Source organism: Hevea brasiliensis, chromosome 1 (genome assembly GCF_030052815.1).
Source record: "Hevea brasiliensis isolate MT/VB/25A 57/8 chromosome 1, ASM3005281v1, whole genome shotgun sequence".
Taxonomy (NCBI): Eukaryota; Viridiplantae; Streptophyta; class Magnoliopsida; order Malpighiales; family Euphorbiaceae; genus Hevea; species Hevea brasiliensis.
The window spans coordinates 94531017-94535039 of NC_079493.1; the positions used below are offsets into that span (position 1 = coordinate 94531017).

A 4023-nucleotide genomic window follows, 5' to 3' on the forward strand; every position below is an offset into this window, starting at 1 on the left:
AACACATGTCTAATGTTCTTTATTCGAGTGCTGTTGGTAGCATCATGTATGCTATGCTATGCACCCAACCTGACATTTCACATGCAGTTAGTGTTGTGAGTAGATACATGGCGTGTTCTAGAAAAGAGCATTAGCAGGCAGTGAAATGGATTTTGAGGTATTTAAAGGGTACTACAGATGTTGGTCTGACATTTGACAGGGCCAAGATGAGTGATTCAGTAGTTGGCTATGTGGATTCAGATTTTGCAGGGGACTTAGACAAGAGTAGATCTTTGACAGGTTATTTGTTTACTCTTTCTAAAAGTGCTATCAGTTGGAAGGCAACATTGCAAGCTATAGTTGCTTTGTCTACCACAGAGGCTTAATATATGGTCTTAGCAGAGACAGTAACGGAAGTTTTATGGTTACAAGGTTTTTTGTGTGATCTTGGGTTGATACAGAATAAGATAACAGTGTTTTGTGACAGCCAGAGCGCAATACATCTCACAAAGAATCAGATGTACCATGAGCGAACTAAGCACATTGATGTCAGATATCACTTCATTCGGGACATTGTATCTTAGAGGACTGTAATTGTGCAGAAAGTCTCTACACATGATAATCCAGTAGATATGATGACCAAGGGAGTCCCAGTAAGCAAGTTTAGGCATTGCTTAGACTTGGTTGGTGTTTGTAGTGCTCAGTAATGCCCTTACGAGGGCATATAGCAAGACAGAGTGTTTGTGGTTATTTTGTTAATGATAGAGGAAATTCAAGCCAAGGGGAATAATTATTATATTTGTGGCTTTGAATTTTGGATATGTTTTTCATGGACCCAAATTATAACCAGACCCTAAAGTTTCGCGCTACGACCCGATTAGGATAAAAAGTGAGATCTGTGGTGGTAGTGGAGGGCACGAGCTGATCTACCATTTGCTGTGGAGTTATGAGATATTCGAGAAACACATTGGGGTTAGGGTTTGAGAGTTCTAATTGATTGTATCTTGCTCTTTTTCATCATAGTGGAACTTTTTCTCTTGTCTTGCCCGTGGACGTAGAACTTACGGTTGAACCATGTTAAATCCTGTGTTATTCTTCTCTTTTTAATACTGTGTGATTGTGCAATTTGTGTGTGTGCCTTAGATTTACGTGCTTGTTATAACACAATCATAATGACTTTGCTACCTTTCATGTATACAGGTTATTTCCATTTGAGATATGTGCGTGGAAAATCACAAGCATATTCAAGGGAAGGCTAGATAAAGAGGGTTACTGTTGGTAGGCTGTCTCACAGGAGACAAAAGACTTTTACTGGGAAGAATTTAAAGTAAGTTGAGAACAAATATTATTTAAGTTGTCAAAATTAGAAAAATTAAAATTAAATAAGGCAATTGATGTTCATATGTTTGTATTGAATATGTTGAACAAAGCTGTGCTGAGCATGAGATTGTAGGTTGGGTGGATTTGTTTGATGCTGAGAAAATATTAAAGTGTTTTTAACAAGTGTTTTTTTTACCTTATATATAGGCTGGTATGTAAAAAATATAGGGGAAATGTTGTTATAATTTTTGCAAACATGTTTACATACTAATAAAATGCCTTATTTTTCTTTGTATGACTATAGAAATACTTTATATGGGATGAGGCAATAACATTCCTTATAAAGGAGGCTTGGAAGCGCAAGGTTACAGAGCGCTACAAGACACTCATGTGTACTGTGAGGAAAGGAAAAGAAAAGGTTGTGCACATGCCTGATAGTACAATGCACAAATGGAAGGAGGCATGGAGTAGGCCAGATTTCAAAGCTAGGAGTGAACAATTCACTGCTAACTACCGTAGTGAGACAGGAGGAGTCAGAGCAGGCATTTCACGCTATACAAGGGACTCGCTATCACACGCTTTGCATGCAGAAAGATTGGTAATAATTTAATATTTATTAGTTCTTTTAGTACTTAACTATATAGTAGTAGGGAATATTCCAACATAATTATTTACTAAAATCATTATACCTTTTCAGAAATCTCAACTTGGCCAAGCACCTCTCCCTTATGAGCTTTTTGAGTCGACCTATACTAGGAAGGGTACCTCAGATCTAGTTGGTGTAAGAGCACAGTCGATTAAGGTAATTTAAGTATTTTAATTGTGCTTCAATTATAGTTCATATATAAATAAAGGATTATATTCAATTGCTTGGGAAAAAACAAGGTAAATAACATTTTTTTTTTAGATTACGTAGGATACATTTATGGCCCTTAAGGAGCAGTCCTCGTCTCATCAACACGAGGGAAGCACTGACCCTCCTATAGTGGATGAGGCTACACTATACTATCAAGTTGTAGGTGGTGAGAAAAAGCATTGAGTGTATGGAGTTGGATCCCAAGCTTCTGCTTTCTACTCTCAATCATCTCATGCATAATATTCTACTACTTCACAGAATATGCAGTCCGATGCACTAGAGACTGAGCTTCACTAGGTTCACCAAACCGTTGAGACACTCCAACACGGAAATCAATAGCTAAGGGACAATTTGGCTACTATGGAGCAAAGAGACCATATATGCAAGTAACAAATGCAGCAAATGCAAGATATGGTGTTGCAGAAGCTTTAAGGGACACATTCTTTTTCCCGAGCTTTAAATCCTCTGACTACTGATGATGCTGGTGATCATGCACATGGTGATGGTGATCATGCAGCTGGTGATGGTAGTGATGACTTGTAGATTTTATTTTTATTGTTGTGTATGTTGAGACAAACACTTTTAAACTTTGATTGTTTATGTGGATTTTACATACATTGCTTATTTTTAATTAATACATTCATTCAGATGTTAAAATGGGTTGGTAGATTGATTTATATGCATACATAGTGTTATTTGGTATTTTTTAAAATCTATTTTGCTATGTTTAACTATAGAGATAGAAGAATAAATAATTTTTTAAATAATAAAGATTCAATTTTTAAGCATTCTAAAACGGATTACAAACGGAATTTCTGTTTCTAAATAAAAATAGACAAATAATTGGTTTCAAAATAATGGTTCACATTTCTGCCATTTAAAATGTATTAGAAACGAAAATTCCATTTCAAATTAAAAATGGAATATGCATCGGTTTTAAAATTAAGTTTTCTTCTTATAAATATATCATTTTTTTGAAATAGATTTGAAACGAAATTCCATTTCTATGTAATAACGGATATATTCCGTTCTTATTTTGATGTGTAAAACGCTTTTGAAATGGAAAGTTATCTGTTTTTGATTGAAAACGACATTACAAATGGATACTTTTTGGTTTCAAATTAGAAACGGATAATTCTATTGTTAATCTGTTTCTAATGTAGGAACAGACTCCTAAATCCATTTCTACTTGCATTAACAGCTAGCTATTTCGAAACGGAATAAATCCGTTTCTAATCCATTTCTAACGGATTTTTCTTATTTAAAAACGGAAAAATCCATTTCAAATGACCTTATTTCTTGTGGTGTATCAAGTATTTTATCAATTAATCAAATAGATCATATTCAATTAGTGCATAAATCAACTATGATCAATTGCAAAATGATCAATTAGATGGGGGTGAGTATTATTTGGTTCAAACCGAAATAACTGATTAATTTAACATAATTAATTTGGAAATTCAGTTTGATTTTTGTAGAAATTTAGTTCGGTTCAATTTTTATTTTTAAATTTTTTAGTTTATATGATTTGGTTTTGGAGGTAAATAATATTTTTCCTTTCTTCCTCCTCTTGTGAAAATCAAACCACCTAATCAATTAGATTAAAAATTAAGTAACTATGATAAATTAGATCATAATTAATTAGATCAATTAATCAAGTAATTATTGATAATTAGATCAATCAATCAAGCAACTATGAGTCAAATAGATCATGAATCAAACAACTATGATCAAGTACATCATAATTAATCAAATAGATAAGGGTGAGAATTATTTGGTTCAAACTGAAATAATCAACTGAACCGATTTAATTCTGAAATTCAATTTAATTTTTCTAGAAATTTTGTTCGATTCAATTTTTATTTTTG

The 4023-nt window shown here is 33.4% G+C and overlaps 1 protein-coding gene across 2 annotated transcripts; it reads left to right on the top strand.

Moving 5' to 3' along the window:
- Positions 1 to 1174: 1174 nt before the first annotated feature.
- On the top strand, positions 1175 to 2812 carry LOC110667692 (uncharacterized). Of its 2 annotated transcripts, none has more exons than XM_058146007.1 (4): positions 1175 to 1306; positions 1604 to 1897; positions 1997 to 2101; positions 2207 to 2812. In XM_058146007.1, the coding sequence occupies exons 2-4, from the start codon at positions 1688 to 1690 to the stop codon at positions 2213 to 2215; spliced, it is 324 nt and encodes a 107-aa protein (XP_058001990.1). In that variant the 5' UTR covers positions 1175 to 1306; positions 1604 to 1687; the 3' UTR covers positions 2216 to 2812. The 2 variants fall into 2 exon arrangements, with proteins under 2 accessions (XP_058001990.1, XP_058001987.1); XM_058146004.1 differs by having other exon boundaries at positions 2216 to 2812.
- Positions 2813 to 4023: the final 1211 nt, after the last annotated feature.